This window comes from Lagopus muta, chromosome Z (assembly GCF_023343835.1).
Source record: "Lagopus muta isolate bLagMut1 chromosome Z, bLagMut1 primary, whole genome shotgun sequence".
Taxonomy (NCBI): domain Eukaryota; kingdom Metazoa; phylum Chordata; class Aves; order Galliformes; family Phasianidae; genus Lagopus; species Lagopus muta.
This window is the reverse complement of record NC_064472.1, coordinates 53,000,802-53,016,735: the sequence shown is the minus strand read 5'-3', so window position 1 is coordinate 53,016,735 and position 15,934 is coordinate 53,000,802. Positions and strand designations below refer to the sequence as shown.

The 15,934-nt window shown below is 38.5% G+C and overlaps 1 protein-coding gene across 3 annotated transcripts in view; it reads right to left on the bottom strand.

Annotated features, from left to right (window-relative positions):
• FBN2 (fibrillin 2) overlaps positions 1-15,934 on the bottom strand; it is a 163,080-nt gene that overhangs the window by 121,599 nt on the left and 25,547 nt on the right. For all 3 annotated transcript variants that reach the window (XM_048931325.1, XM_048931326.1, XM_048931327.1), the window contains exon 6: positions 2,381-2,578. In XM_048931325.1, coding sequence (XP_048787282.1) covers positions 2,381-2,578 — 198 coding nt within the window. The remainder of the gene's footprint in view (positions 1-2,380; positions 2,579-15,934) is intronic.

Below are 15,934 nucleotides of genomic sequence, written 5' to 3'. Positions count from 1 at the left end.
TCATTCATCACACAGTAGACTACCACATCGTTTTTATACCTCCCAGTGGAACTCAGCAATTACGTTAACTGAGTAAGTTAAACATTTCTGCCACACACAATAAACTGGCAGAAAAAGAAAACACAGTCTTACGGACATGGGTGCTGAAGAATTCTATAGATCTCTCAAACAATTTAAATGAAGTCCCAGAAGCCATGCTGGGCTTAGTTTGGCACAGAAGCTTTAAGAGTTTGTTATATCTGGCCAGCATATTCATCACACAATGGAGTTTGACTTTGAGGCAGCAACCAACATGCATGCCTTCAGTACAGTGTTTCTGTTTATGACGTTGTTATGAAAAGAATGTCTAAAATATACTAATCAATTCAAGATGAAAAGTATAGCATAAGCAGTTAAAAGCAGACAGAGGCCTATTTCTGACATTTAAGGAAAAGTGCAGTTGAGTATTTCTCCTCTGTAGAATGTGGATGCTTTAAGCAGTGTAAATACAGAAAACAGAAATGAAAACATTTGAAATGAAGAAAAATGAAGGGATTTATTGCTGCCTAAAAGCAATCTTAGTATTTTAAATAAAATAAATGCCTTGGAAAGACAATTCCAGAGGATTTCCACAAAGGAATCTGAACTAGTAGCCCAAATTTTAGTTTCAGGTCAATCGTAACTCTTTGTGAAGAAAAATTCACTCTGTCTCTCTCTGTCTCTCTCTGTCTCTCTCTCTCTCACACACACACACACACAAAAAAAAAAAAAAGCTTTATCTAGTTTTAATATGAAATAATTAAAAATTTTACACCATCTCAATTTTCTCTCCTTTTTTCAACTTGGGTTAGCAGAGACTCTTACCTAGAGTTCCTACACAAGAGCTAAGTTGCTTATCATTTACACTTATACAATTTTAAGCCACTGAACTAAGATGTAACAGGGGAAAGCAACAATGAAATCAATGCACAGTATGGATTGCAATCAGAACTCAATGAAATCAAGCTGATTTACAGTACATGACTTCAAGTCTTAATGCTAAACTTGATCTGCACTATTAAACGACAGAACTCTTATAGAAGTGTCCTTAAGAATAAGAACTCAACCAAGCGTTTGCTGATGTGTCTTAGGTCTGAGTTATACAAAATGAAATACATTCAATATATTCAAATGTCTCTGCCCACATGGTTTCCACTGTTCCTTAGGAAGATTCTAAGACAATGACTGCATCTATGAATGACATAATGACTAATGACAGAATCTATGAATAGATTGAGTGAACTAAACTTTATTTAATACAAGAGCAGTATATTCTCCTTAAGATGATCATTATTACTGCATTGTTTGTACAGTTTGTTCTATAATCCATCAACAGCAACAGAGTAATTGAATGCTTATTTTTCAGGATAAGTGGATTACAGTGAAAATCTACAAGAAGGAGTGATCAGTTTCTTACCATCACCGAAAGAGACACTGAATAAGCTAAGAAAGTTTTCCCATTTCTCAGACTACATCATATTAATTTGAAAACAGAAGACTAAAGTCTTTCCTTACTAGTGCATTTTCCTAGCACCGCACAAATAACAGAAGAGTCACAGAGAACTGAAGAATCGCCTGGGTTCGAAAGAACCTTAAAGTCGACTCAGCCCCAACCCTGCCACAGGCAGGGCTGCCCCCCACCAGCTCAGCTGCCGAGGGCCTCATCCAAGCTGGCCCTGAGCGCCTCCAGGGATGGGGCACCACAGCTTCTCTGGGCAGCTGTGCCAGGGCCTCACCGCCCTCTGAGTAAAGAATTTTTGCTAACATCTAACTTAAATCTCCCCTCTTTTAGTCCAAAGCCACTCCCCCTTGTCCTAACGCTATACTCCCTGATAAAACATTCCTCTCCATCCTTCCTCTAGGCACCTCAGATGATTAATCTACTTAGGTTACACAACAGGACTTTATATATGCTTTATATAAATGCTGGGATTAAAAAAATCCTATGTAAGAATCGTTCATACTTTTGAAAATGAAAAGTATTCAGTAGCAAGACCAGTGAATTTTTCAATAGAATGAATGATGTACATATTATTTAGGGGCAAAAGCAACTCCTGTTGCCTAACTGGTGCACTACTGCAGTAGCTGACTGCTGCATTCTACAGACATTCTGACCTTCTCAGGCTCTACATTTATGGCTCTTTGACTGGTATTCATCTTTTTTTTCTAAGCATGTGAGATTTGTTCTATAAGTACACTCAATAAACTCTAGAAGAAATAGAGCATACAGGATCTTGTTAAAAGTAAGATTCAGAACATGCACACACACAGAAAACAGGGATCTCATTTAAGTGGATGCAGAGCTTTCCAGATGCCTATCAGCAATACAATAGTCATGCACAGTTTATACCAGAAGGCTTACCTTGACATGCACCAGTGCGAATATTAGGGATGAAACCACGACGACATGGCTGAGGCTGAGCAGGGCACATTTCACAGGGGTGACCCCATGCACGCCCAATGGTTGCACAACAGAGGGTTTTCGTGCAAACTATTCCAGTTAGCTGGCCTTGACACATCTGATTATTAACTTGTGTGAAACAAGGACCTGTTCTGTAATCTGGAAAAGAAGAAACATCACTGTATTACATGAGGCAGTGTGCTAGTAAATAAAGCAGGAATCTGTTTTTAACAAAATAAACACCTGTACTAAGAAAAGGCAGGAGGACATCGAAATTTACATCAGCTTCTGCTCACAGAAGTAGCATGACCTATTCCACTGAATGCAATCATTTCTGCAATGTTACCTTACCTTTCAGTGTCCTTCTTTCTGATCGGTGTAATGAAAGGCAGCTTAATCATTAAAATCAGTAAAATCCGTAAGTAAAAGGTTTTTTGAAACAAACAAGCTAACAAACATGGGAAAACATAAGGCAAACAAGACCTGCTCCTAAGTAAATTCATGCTGGTTGATGGGAAGAAGCTCCAGACCATAAAAGCCACAAATTTGTTTGCTTCACTTTGATCAGGGCTGTGACAAAGACTGCCACAGAATCAACATTCCTGATGGAATGCTTAATGCAAAAAAGTGCAACATGCAGAGCACTAATCAATGCCACTCACTTTCAGAGGAATAACATGAACTAACACAGCCTATTCAAGCCATATTGAGCACACTGAACGCAGCATACAAAGAGTATGAAAATATACTCCAGATCAAATTCCTGTAAATGATTTAGTTATTTGGGTTCAACCTGTATATAAAGAAGGATTTTTCTGACCTTATGAGGAAACACAAACTGGGAACAATTAGTTCAAATTCTCTAGGAACAAATGAGAAACAGATGGTTGCTTTGACTCAGATTTCATATCCTTATGGAAACTTTAAGGGGGGGGAGGAAAGGGGTAAGGGGAGGGGATAAGAAAGTGCAAATCTTCCACAGGACACAGTCACGTGAAAAAAGGCATAGCAGTGGGGATATGATCTCTGTGTTATCCTGTCCCGTTCTGATGCTTTTTTCCCTATTAAAAAGAGATTCCATATATGATGTATAAGTCACATACTGCCTCCTGCTCTTTGACTGGTGTGCAACTGGGCTCAGAAGCAAGTTATAGTTGATGCCTGCTAGATTCATCCTGAAAAATAAAAATCTGAGTTTCTACATGCTTGCAAAAGGAGAAAACTGTCCTTCTAACATACCTCATATTAAATTTTCCTTGGACTAAAAAGTAAGTCTTTTAAAGTAAAAGCTAGCTCAAGGAGAAATAGATGTTCTGCTCCCTGTCTTTGATTAGGTTCATTCAGATTATCTCTTTGGGAAAGATTCTGTGATAGTTATTTATGCACAATGGAAAATATTTTCAACTGTGTTCTTCACATTAACAAAGGTAAGCATGCATATAAGTATCTGTAAGAAAAATGTATAATAACAGACATTACATGAGTACTAAACAATATGAAAATATCTTAACTGTCCCAACCAGATTGTGAATTTGAATGTTTCCTGACTTTCATTAGAATATTGTTTTCAGACTTATGCACTTCATGTCCATCAAGTAACCAAAACAATACTTTAAATAAAATCATAGAATCATAAAACACTTTGGGTTGGAAGGGACCTTTAAGACCATCTAGCTCCAATCCCCTGCTATATACAGAGACACTTCCCACCAGACCAGGTTGCTCACAGACCCATCCAGCCTGGCCTTGAATGCTTCCAGGGAGGAGCATCCACAAAAAATGTTCATTACAGAAAGAAAATCCTATTTGTTATAGTTTGGTTTCAGTGATCTTTCTTCCAGCATACTGGAACACAGGCTGCTTCAAAGCAATCTCAGTTTAATTAACTCCAAGGCCCCTGCCAAATTAGAGATAGCTAAATCAGAACTTGATGACTGAGAGAAAATAGCGATTTCATCAAGCAAGAGCTTCATATGAGAATGACAAATACTTAAAACACAAACTCCAACTATCAAATTCCATAAACTCACGAAATCTTGCCTGGATTTCATTTAAGAGGTAAGTGTAAGGAAGACCCTGCCAAAGACTATGACTATATATTTCATTCATATAAAGTTTACTCAGGTGTCATAAAGATTGAGAAATATGTGTTAGACCATATTTAACCTGCAAATCATCAGCAATAGTCAGACTGCTATCAGAAGAAAAACAGAACTGTTCAGAATTCAAGAACTGAAATAAATGGAATTAAATCCTGGTCCCAGTGAAAGCAAATGGGAATTTAGCTATTGAACTCAATGACAACACTATTTCATTCTCGGAAATCAGTACTGTGTTCTTTAGCAATTGGCTGTATTATAATTTATGGCCTAATATCATCTGTAAAAGCATTCGCTATGTCACACAGAGAAAGTAATGAGCTTCATATGTGTAGAAAAAATTTTACTACTAACTGTTCAGACTAACTGAGCAGACTCTTATTCTAGTGTCAAGTAAGTTATATACACTGTTAATACTGCTGTAATACAAATGATTAAAAAGACTTAACTCATTTTATCTTCTCCTTAGTTACTGAAGTACAAATAATAGGCAGACTCTGGGAATGCCCATGGTCTACTCTATGTACTGACAGCTGACTACCAGACTACAATCTGCACATTACAGAACTTTTGTCCACGTGATATCAGATCAATAAAGAGTGAAACTTTCCTCAAAATTCAGATTGAATGAGCTTTTCAAAACTATGAAACTCTATACAAGTCCTGATGGGCATGGATACATTCTCAGGGTATCTTAAACACGACAGCTGGTCAGGTATTACTAACTCAATTCACCCAACTGGTGTCCAGTTCTTCCTGGGGGAGTGGCCTTTATAATGCAATCAAATAAGGATTAATTATTTATCTCCATATTTCCAAAATTTTAGATTTCTTAATCTTGACATCCAAACTTATTTTGGAATTCCTACTCAGAAGTAATACTGCGTGAAAGCATTCCTCTTTTATAGCACTTGTTCTTCAAAGTATACTTTTACAGAGGACCAACATCAGATAAAACGTAACAATTACAGTAGGAGTAGAAATTTTAGAAAATTTGCATTTTTATTATTAAGGATTGGAGATCTACAGAAATATGCTGCCCCCAAATCATCCATGTGAAATTTGTAATTCATTCAGACAAGATTAAATTCTGAGCTTTAACTTGAGGTGTGAAGTACATTTCATTGAATCACAGAATGGTTTGGGCTGGAAGGACACTTAAAGGCCCCCCAGGCCCATGCCTAGACAGGGCTGCCCCCCACCAGCTCAGCTGCCCAGGACCCCATCCAAGCTGGTCTTGAGCGCCTCCAGGGATGGGGCACCACAGCTTCTCTGGGCAGCTGTGCCAGGGCCTCACTGCCCTCTGATTGTAGAATTACCTCTTATTCATCAGTGGTGAAAATGCATAGCTAATGGTGGTGATTGAGTTGAAAACTAGTGTTCTGTAGCAGAGAATTTTCTCTGTCACGTAGTGTTATTGTGATCTTTGTAGTAGTTTCCACACAAATAAATAGGAGGCATTATTTTTGGAGTGACTTACCTATTATGCAATGAGTCAGAAGAGTAGTGAGAAGCTTCAGAAATATAGTTTATATTAATACTAATATTTAAAAATAATATAATTCGTATCCACTAAAAATACATTCATTTTAAACATCTTAATGCATTCAGATTATCCAAAATGAAGTCCAAAGATCTTTAGCAAGATCTGAGCAATGGCTGGCCCTCAAATCTAAGAAGACGGCAGACATAAGGTTTCACAATATAAAGGGAAGGAAAGAATGCTTGGATTGAGAGTAATGTACAGCTGTTTATATAAAGATACTTGGTAACATAGCAAAGACTTACTTAAGAGAAGCAAATACATTAAGACAAGAGGCAAGTCTGAAGATACTTCATAGTTTCAAATGAATCTGTGGATTTGATTCCCAATTTACCCTACAATAGACTACGGTCTTCCTTACACAGCCAATCAGACAGATAACTTTAATGGTTCATCTGATCTTCAAATTCCAGAATTTGTAAATCAATCATCCGTTTCATATTGTTTTATTTTTAGGCGTTTCTTCATTAGCTCTTTCCCCAACACTGTTGCTGGAATAGCTTTGCCAGAAAGAACATATGTTAGAACATATGTTACAAATCATTTGTTGCTTAGAAAGGGTAACTGTCTTGGTGAAAGAAAGTGATTTTCAGCACATACGTGTTACTCATTTTCTTTAACCTCAGACAGTTGTATTCAGTATGCACACTGACTTAAAGAATGACGGTCTTTATCAACAATCAAAATTCTTACAATCATTAAATTTAATAAGACATACTTTTTCTTGGCATGAATGTTGAGGGGAAAAAAAAAAAAAGATCTGGAAATAGCACACTGGACTTTTAAATTTAACTGTACCAAATCTACGCCTTAATGGAAGTGTATTTTCTGCATTCACAGACTACATGAGACAATCAGTGTTCTTGAAATCTTTTTCATCAATCCCTTTTTGGGAAAAGAAAAAAAAAGTTACTTCTAATTCAATTTGTAATTAAAAAAAAAATAGCCATTTGACAGGGAGCCTGTCACAAGGATTAGAATTGTAATAATTCTAGTATTGGACATGGTCCAATATCCATCTGCTTTGTTTTTCTTCCTCTATCTTCTGGCTAGAACCAGATGATTCAAGTGGAAGTGTAGAAGCCTGCCGTAAATTGACATGGGATAATCTGTCCGCCACACTGTATTTTCTCCAGGTGTCTAGCACACACCAGCTTGAGGCCTAAAACACAACGTTTAATATCCCAACTACCACTTGTTGTTATTCAGGACAAAAACCTAAAATATTTTGATACACATATAGGTATCCTATTTCCATATTAACATTATCACACTTTATCTCCACAATTTCATGCTGTGCTACCCAACTACTGCTGCCCACGAAATTCTTCTCAAGTAATTGGAGAGTTAAAAAAAGTGAGACAGAAAGAAAAACGAGAGGAAAAAGGTATCTAATGTGCTGGAATGTCCCTTACATGTTATATGGAAGAAGAAAACCTGCAAGTTTCTTCTCACAGAGTGAAATAAGTTTCTAAGATCAAAATGTCATGTGAAGTCCAACAGTACTAATGGAAGTGCAGCTGCAATGGCCTGCACCCATATAAACCCCACATACATAAAAGCCCTGTAAGACTGGAAGTCTGTAGTACTGGAGCAACATATTAAAATAAATCCTATACTTCACTTTGCATCTAGAAAGATTAGCAGGAAGATACTGTGAAGACTCTTCCATCATTTTTACTTAAACAAAACTCCATAAAACCATAACTAAATGAGGAGGTAAATTGCCTGGATGTAAATAATTTCAACTATAAGCTATCTGGAATACTGATACTTCAGTAACTCAAACAAACCAGAAACATTAAGCAAGTTGATCAGTCCAAATCACAAAGAGTGAAAAAAATACTTATAAATAAGTGTCCCAACTTTGTCAATTAGAAAACAAAATCCTAGTATTAGGGAAACCTGTTTTACTTCCTTATGCACTATGTCTGCCCCTCAAAATGACTTCACACTGACCCTTTCTCTCACAGATGTGATCTAGAAAATATCAAGAGATCAGAAAATAAATAACTCCAGCATTCACTTCAAATAAAAACTCAAATATAGTAAATGTGATTACCTCAAAATTACAGATACCCCAAAAATCTATTTCATACATCAGCATTGTTAGATAAACAACCTAATACTCAAGAACCTAGGCTTAGAATGCTGGAAGGTAGTTATCTGCCATTTGTGTTGTAAAGCATGTTATTCCACTTTGACACAAAATAGCAGCACAGTGAGTGACATCCAGGTGAGCAGACCAGGCCCATTTTGGCAAAGATCAGAAGTTAAACTCATGCCTTCAGATGATGCTCCAACCCAAATCATGCTGCAGCTGCAACTGCCCGTATTGCAGCTCTGGTAGGATGCTGTGGATAACTTTCCCATAAGCTCCACTAACATTCCCAAGTCTCCAAAAACCAGCGATTTATTTTTGCTACTTGTTGCAGCATCTGCTCCTTGAATACTGATGAGATTTTTCAGTCTCAGAATTTTTTCATTTGCAACATGAACCTACACATTTTGAAAATTAAAGGTGTACTTCATCTCCTGCAGTGACAAATAACACAATCTGTGTCTTTACCATAATGGTAGGGCACAGTGCACCCCCCATTCTCTCAGTGAACCTACGCAAATGACAGCACTGTCCAGACCTCTGTCTTTATGAAAAAATGGGACAGCATTACTTTTTCCTTGATTAAATTTTCATCCAAGTATGAAATGGATGACAGTACTCATGGCAGCACTCGAGTTCAGACCACAAGCCTATAATGTATGGATATGCAAGCACTACCCTTCCTATTGAATTCCACCATTTTAACTCAGACTATGCAAAAAGATGAAACGTTACAAAAGTACATAAGTTTGTTTCACTAAAGATTATCTAAAATTGTTTTTCCTCCAATAATTTAATCATCCTACCATGGAAAATTGTTCTTTTCTGCAGTAATATGTAGCTGCCAACAACAAGGGATCACCATAAGGGAGGTTTCAAAGGTAACGAAGTTAGATGAATTGTACTGATTCAGGCTTGATATAAATAAAAAGCATTTTTTCTGAAGGTGACATCCAACAAGTTGCGGAAAAAAGATTGTTGGCTAGAAATTAGAGCTAGTCTCTTGGAAAATGAAAGAGGCTTGGCAAAGCCATTAATTTCTCTTGGAAAAAATAATCTATGGGCAGTACAGCTATTTAGACTAAGATGTTCATATAAACCAAAGCCTGAATAGTAACGTCTGAGCCAACTCCTCTCCACTTCCCTTTTTTTTTTTTAATTCAAGAAAATTTGTATGTCAAGTCCTTAATTAGGCTTATGATTTATATAAATAATGAACACTGAAGTCTTTTAAACATTTTAAGTCATAGGTAACTCAAAGAAGTTGAGACAAATCCCCATAAGATTCTGTGGTCACCAAACGAAACAAGGATTTTTATAAAATTTATTTTGATATGTAGCACTGAAGAAGAATTGTTTAGTTTAAAAGGTTCTTGAATACTTATGCTAAATGCATTATGAAGCCTTGAATGTTTTCATAGAGCTGACAGCTTCCATTTTCAAGTTTAATTCTTACAACTATTCTACTGGTCCCACATGACTATTACTGACCAAGTGCTGTGATGCAAGACTTTCCATCAAACAAACTCCTGTGATTGATTAGGCAACTTCATATACATATGGCAACTAAAAAGTGAGTGGAGAGTAGCTCTAAATTAAAGAGAGAAAATAAAGAAGAAAGAGAAAAAAAGAAGAAAAAAAAAAAAAAAGGACATGTTTAATGCAGCAGCCTATGTGGGCTTTGTAGCTTTTAGCAAAATTCCAGTTTCCACCAGCACTGCTGTCATGTCCATTCTAAGCACATTCTCATTTTCCTTATGCTGGAACAGGAAAAGCACCTCTTTTCCAAAATCAACATTCCTGAGTTTGCACACCCATTTTATTATAATTGATATTATGTCAGTTTTAAGCAGACATGGGACAGTTGAAGTTTTGTAGTAGTATCTACAGATCTTTGGGAAAGGACAGCAAAGTAACAGATAATCAACCATACTTCTGAAATAAGTGCTATTTTCTGTAATTAATATAAACGTCAAGAAAAATGGTTTAAATATTTAAGATATTCTTTTAAAAACATACACAAGAAGGAGAGAAAGAAAGTAATACAGTGTAAGATGGAATTACACAAGTATTTTCCTTTAGAAAGCAACAAAATCCCAAGAATAGCAAAACAATACTGGGAAAAATTCTTGGAGGAAGCTTCTTTCAACATGCAACTGCAGTGTCAGTAACTGACAGCTAAAAAATTCAGACGTGAAAAAAAAGCTGGGAAATAACTACCCCTAGATCTTGGTTCTAGCAAGGACTCCACTGTCCAGTTTGTCACCTTCTTATCGATACATGTATGTCAATATACTTTCAGAAGTACTGCTACCATATATACAAAATCTGCAGTCGAGGGTGGATATTTTGCTGTCGTTAAACACTTCTACAAAGACGTAATTGGATAGGCTGGAGAGCTGGGCAGAAAAAAACCGGATGAGGTTTAACAAAAGCAAGTGTAGAGTCTTGCATCTGGGGAGGAATAATTGCATGCACCAGTACAGGTTGGGGGATGAGCTGCTGGAGGGGAGCTCTGCGGAAAGGGACCTGGGTGTCCTGGTGGACGACAGGTTGGCCATGAGCCAGCAGTGTGCCCTTGTGGCCAAAAAGGCCAATGGCATCCTGGGGTGCATTAAAAAGAGTGTGTCCAGCAGGTCAAAGGAGGTGATCCTCCCCCTCTACTCTGCCCTGGTAAGACCTCATCTGGAGTACTGCGTCCAGTTCTGGGCTCCCCAGTACAAAAAAGACAGGGATCTCTTGGAAAGAGTCCAGCGGAGGGCCACGAAGATGGTGAAGGGCCTGGAGCATCTCCCCTATGAGGAAAGGCTGAGTGAACTGGGTCTGTTCAGCCTTGAGAAAAGGAGACTGAGAAGGGACCTGATCCAGGTCTATAAATATCTAAGGTGTGGGGGGCAGAATGGCGAGGCCGGACTCTTTTCAGTGGTGAGTGGAGACAGGACAAGGGGAAACGGCCAGAAACTGGAGCATAGGAAGTTCCGCACAAACATGCGCAAGAACTTCTTTACAGTGAGGGGACGGAGCACTGGAACAGGCTGCCCAGGGAGGTGGTGGAGTCTCCTTCTCTGGAGATGTTCAAGACCTGCCTGGATGCCTACCTGTGCGACCTGGTGTAGGGAACCTGCTTTGGCAGGGGGGTTGGACTCGATGATCTCTGGAGGTCCCTTCCAACCCCTACAATTCTGTGATTCTGTGATTCTGTAATCTGAGGAACCAGGAAATATCAGTTATTCTAGGAAGCTGCAGTCTAACTTACCTCTGCAAAATGTGCATCTAAATGAGAAATGACAATTACTATTTTTGCAAAGCTCAGCAGTTTGTGCTCACCATCCCAGTGCTACATCTTTACTGTGCTGAGGTGTTCACAGAATTCAAAACAAGTAACTGTGCATCCCGCTGCTCACCACTCCGTCCTGTTTTCTCACACCGAGCCACAAACATCCCCAGCAAGTGGCAATCCACAATCTGTGCTCCTCCCAGTGTATTTACTGCACAGTGAGTAACACCCTGCTCACCAAAATCCAAAGATCCACACTTTGAATCTTCAGGAAAAACAGAGCTTTTCCTCTCTACCACACAGACTAAGATAAGACCTTAGCCCACAATCTACTGAAAGACCAGAGTGAAGCTGTGACCTTTTATGTCAATACTGGACCTCCGAAACAAACATCAACAGCTCTTTGCAGCCTATGCAGCAGAACTGTAGCAAAACCTACATCTCCTCTGCTTGTCATCAGTGGGGCCTTTCTAAAAAAAGAAAGAAATCGCACCCCTAGGCTTTCCAGTCTTTTACCAAACTGATTTCCACTTTTAACATCATTTCTTTTCTACAAGCCAAAAAGAAAATATTGCTTCGCTTCGCTTTATAAACTTATTTAGATAAAATCCTGTCAGTTTTTTGCAGTTCAGTAAGAATAAACCCTCACCGTGAGAGTATGCTGTACTACCAACAAAGCCTTGAAGGGGAGACACGAGAGCACAGAAGGATCTCTATTATGGCCTGACAGCTGGATGCCCAGTTTTAAATCACACACAGGTATCTCCTTCCTGTTGTTGAAGCTCTCTAGTCTGCACAGACTCCTGTACGCAGATTTCAGGGACAAGCCAGGATTTGCTCATAAGACAGAAATACATTTAACATTAAAAAGCAGGCTCTGAAAAGACGGACAAATGCATATTCTTATTCTTCATACCTCAGAAAATGAAGAAGGCAGTGCCTGGCCATATGACTGTAAAGCAAATAAGCCACATTTCTGGACCTTGATGTTAAAAATGTTGCCTACAGCTTCCACATCTTTTCATCACGCTCTGCTTCCCCTCTGTAATTAATGTTGTTCAGTATAGTTCAAACAAAAGAATGTAAACCCTTGCCAGTAAGGAGGAGATTTTAAGATTCAAGTTTTCAGGTGTTACAGACTTCTAAGAGTGGTGAAGAACAGTACAAAGAGCACAGAGTAAACTCCCCCACTCCAACACTCCAAGCCCCTCTGGAGTCATTACACGCACCAGCAGTCAACCCCACTAATGAAAGTGAGCCAGCTTCTTCTGGTTAAGACTACTCACATGAAGAAGAATTAGAGAACAGGTCCAGAAAAAAATGCTTAATTATTCTCAGAAACTCTGATCTCATCATGTTACGTTGGGACATATCTTAGTTAGCCAAAAGAACAGTTAGAGACAATTTAAAGGTGAAAATGTATGTTTCCCATTTGCTACAAAATGAAAAGCAGTTACATTTAATTCAAACTTCTGTGGAGATGTGGTCTTTTTTTTTTTTTTTTTTAAATTGGCAATTTGCATACTACATTTTCTGGTCAAAAAAAGATCATCAAAAAGGAGACAGTGTCCACACATTAGACCCCAGCCAGCCACAGTTCAGAGGCAAAAGAAAGTCAGGCACCATCAGATGCAGCAGAGCCCCCCGCTGAGGTCAGGGAGGGGTGCATGACCTACAGCCCTGTGGACTTCCCAGTTAACTGTAATTCTTCTCAGAAGCTATTTTAAGGAAAGTGTACATGCCCAAAACAAAAGAGAAAAAACATTTCATAAGAAACTGCTGTGTAAATTAGGAAAAAAAATGTTAAAAGTACTAGCAGAACAGAAACCCTATAAAAGCCACAGACATGCAGCTGAGTTCTTTTGTTAATTTGATCAGATGAAGAAAAATAACTGTTTCATGTAGTTTTCTCTTAAGAAAAAAGTAAAAAAATCACATTTAGCTTGCAATAAACACTTTCCCAGATGACTGTCTAGACTATCCTGATACGCTGCGTGAGTTGATAATAAACTACAAACCCAGCCAGTAACTATTTACTGGAGGTCTCTCTGTGGAGTGGGATAAACATGGTTTCCCCTTCTTCAGATCTCTGGCTTTTGTTCATCAAAAATAAAAAGCAAAACAACTACTCTTCAGCTTATACAGTGTTTTCAATGGGACACTGTAAATCACAGCTTCTTTCAACAATCAAAAAACAGGACAGGCGTTCATTCACATAAATCATCTCTTGAGAAACAATTTACTGCCATTTCTCATAACAAAGATCTACTACTATGAAGTGGAGTAAACCACATTTCCTTTAGCACTCCAGTATTTCATAACACTGATGAAGACAGACAAGGCCAAAGACTTAAGGCAGGTAAACTATTAAGTACTTCCAAACTTCATCTTTACTTCATTTCAAATTCAGCAATACTTTGAAATTAATAAATGCTTTCTTTCTAATACATAATTGCTGTGCTGTCCCACACTGTCAAAATAATTAAAACTCTAAAATCCAATATGTTCTTCAACAGCTACATAAGCTTCACTTTTTGACCACTCCAAGTTGAGTAGCAGCACTTCCTAGCCTCCATTTTCTAGTTATTGCAGACCAGGACAGTTAGGTGGCAACATCAGAAGATCTATGCTGAAATTCAAACAGTGGCCGTGGATCTGAACTCTGTTCTTAATCAAAACTCCCAGTAGCTCCACTGAGACTTCTGCCAGACTCAGTAGTACAGGACCAAACCCAAAAAGCTTATTTGCATTGGCATCCATTATTTCTTGTGAATCTGCAGAAGCCCCTCATTGGTCTGCTAGTGGGAACCTTGAGAGGGGCACTGGGTGGAGGGGAAGACTGCACGCAGAGACAGAGTGAAGTCACGGCATGGAGAGGCAGATATGTGCACAGTGCAGTTCATCCTCACCAGAAGTAAGCGGAAAGATGCTCTGACATTAACTCAGACTACTCTTGGCAGCTGCTAAGAGCTCCTGCATCTTGTAAAATCTCATCTCCAATACAAAATCGGTCAGGCAGCTGGTAGCAGAACTGTCACAGCGTGCAAAAAACACAGCAGGAGTATAAAGCAAGGAAATTACTTCTGAAAATCTGGTATCTGTCTAGCTCCCAACCAAGGAATCCTTTACAGCCCACAGCTTTTTGTCTTCCACACTGATCCTTCTGGCTCACCATTTAGATTTTTTTACTAAACTCCATTTTTATTAATCAAAACAAATATGAGATTAACACTGAATGACTACACCCTATATGGGAAAAGTCAAAAAAACAAAAGAAACAAGCTTCTCATTTCTTATTTTTCAGAATCATGGGGAGGCTCAGGGGGGATCTCATCCATGCCTATAAACACCTGAGGGGAGGGTGCACAGAGGACAGAGCCAGGCTCTTATCAGTAGTGTCCTGTGCCAGGACCAGAAGCAATGGGCACAAACTGAAACACAGGAGGCTCCCCCTGACCATCAGGCAGCACTTCTGTGCTGTGCAGGTGATGGAGGCTCTGGGACACAGACAGGCTGTGCAGTCTCCTCCACGGAGATCTCTAAAGCTGCCTGGACATGGCCTGGGCATCCTGCTCTGGGTGTCCCTGCTGGAACTGGGGTTGAGCTTGATGGACACAAAGGTCCAAACTTCTGTCATTCCAGTAAGTCTGTGCAAATACTACTGAACAAGTTCAGCTCACACTACTGAACAAGTGCATTTATACTTTTCATGTTATACTTGTGACACTTCTCAACTTCTCTACTTAATACAGAACCTGTGAGGGCACAGAACATTCATGCATATACCCAAAATTAAAAGCTCACTTGTTACATATGATGACTTTCCTCATGGGCTTATCATGACTGAGTTATATTGTTCTGAATGATAACTGCAATATAAAAAATGTAATTACCTGTACAAAAGTACACAGAAATATAAACATATATGTACTTTCATAAAATACATATAAATACTCTTTTCCTATATAAGCTTGTATAAGCACATATGGTTACAAGTATATAATACTATCAACTGCACAGCAGGCTAGCATACCTTAAGTATGCTTTCCTGCACACTCCCATCTAAGAATTTGGAAACAGCAGCATACACTTACATACATTAACATTTTGGCTTATGGCTATCAAAACTACAACCACTAAAATCAACCTGAGCAATGAGATAACTAGCGCTGCCAACACACTCCACAAGTTTAAACACTTTGACAACAGAATTCTAAGCACTGAGAATGTGTAAAGCCTTTTTTGAATGTACACTTACTGTCCCAAAGGATACATCTTTCAGTACTAAAGTGTTACACAGAGTAAAGTGTGGTCTACAAGCACTTGTTACCAGTGCTAGGAAGGGAAAAAAGGTATTTCACAGTCATCCAGAGTGTGAACTCATTTCAGATTTTAATTGCCAATGTATTAGTAATAAAAACCTATAGAGAATTATTATTCAGTATAGAGTACTGAAAACTAATAAATTCAAGGGATGAACACTAACCTTCACACT